Source organism: Penaeus monodon, chromosome 29 (genome assembly GCF_015228065.2).
Source record: "Penaeus monodon isolate SGIC_2016 chromosome 29, NSTDA_Pmon_1, whole genome shotgun sequence".
NCBI lineage: Eukaryota > Metazoa > Arthropoda > Malacostraca > Decapoda > Penaeidae > Penaeus > Penaeus monodon.
In genome coordinates, this window is record NC_051414.1 from 14069744 (window position 1) to 14070533 (window position 790).

At 37.0% G+C, this 790-nt stretch overlaps 1 protein-coding gene across 1 annotated transcript in view; it reads left to right on the forward strand.

Moving 5' to 3' along the window:
- LOC119591986 (phosphatidylserine synthase 2-like) overlaps positions 1-790 on the forward strand; it is a 47219-nt gene that overhangs the window by 40830 nt on the left and 5599 nt on the right. Inside the window, exons 7-8 of the mRNA XM_037940750.1 lie at positions 360-478; positions 657-771. Of these exons, the coding sequence (XP_037796678.1) occupies positions 360-478; positions 657-771 (234 nt within the window). The remainder of the gene's footprint in view (positions 1-359; positions 479-656; positions 772-790) is intronic.

A 790-nucleotide genomic window follows, 5' to 3' on the forward strand; every position in this document is an offset into this window, starting at 1 on the left:
ATGTGTGATTATGCATAAATTTAGTTTATTTTTTAAATTGTTAATGTTTGTTCTATATGAAAAAACAAGAAAGTTAGAATGGAATGTAAACCTTTCAGTGGAGATATGTGAATGTAACCCTTGTAGATATTAAACATGCTTGAAACTTGAATGTGGCTGTTAGTGGTCTAAAGAATATAAATGAAATGTCATCTTTTATGATAAAATCCAATTTTTTTCTTACTTTTTTAGCATTTAACTTAGCTAGACCTTCACCAATTTATCCATTTAAGGAAGACACTTTTGATATTTGTAGTGTACGCTGTTCATAGCTTCATCCTCCATACACTTTTCCGATCGTGAATTTTCATTTTTTCTAGTGGATAATGGATGCCCTATTGTGTAATGGTCTGGGAATCTACTGTGGGCTTCAGTCTCTTAAGTATTTCTCCATCAAGACTTATCATTGGCGAGGCCTCTGGAACATCCCCACTTACAGGTACTGTATCACTGTTTTTGTTCCTCCTGCGGTTGGGTGACGCTGCTCAGGTTATAGTGATTCACTTATAAAGGAATTGCCATTGTGCAGTGATCTTGCCATTCATTAAAATAAAATTAATCAGATTCAAAACTACTCAGTTTCAAGATCCTAACACCTTTGTATTGGTGGTTCTCAGAGGCAAATTGCGGCGCATCATAGCCCAGTTCGGTCCATACGTTTGGGTAGATTTCGACTGGAAGCCTCTGTCATCTCTTGGTCGGTGGTTCTCCATGGTTGGAATTATAGCTGTGGTAAGGTTTCCTGAGTCCA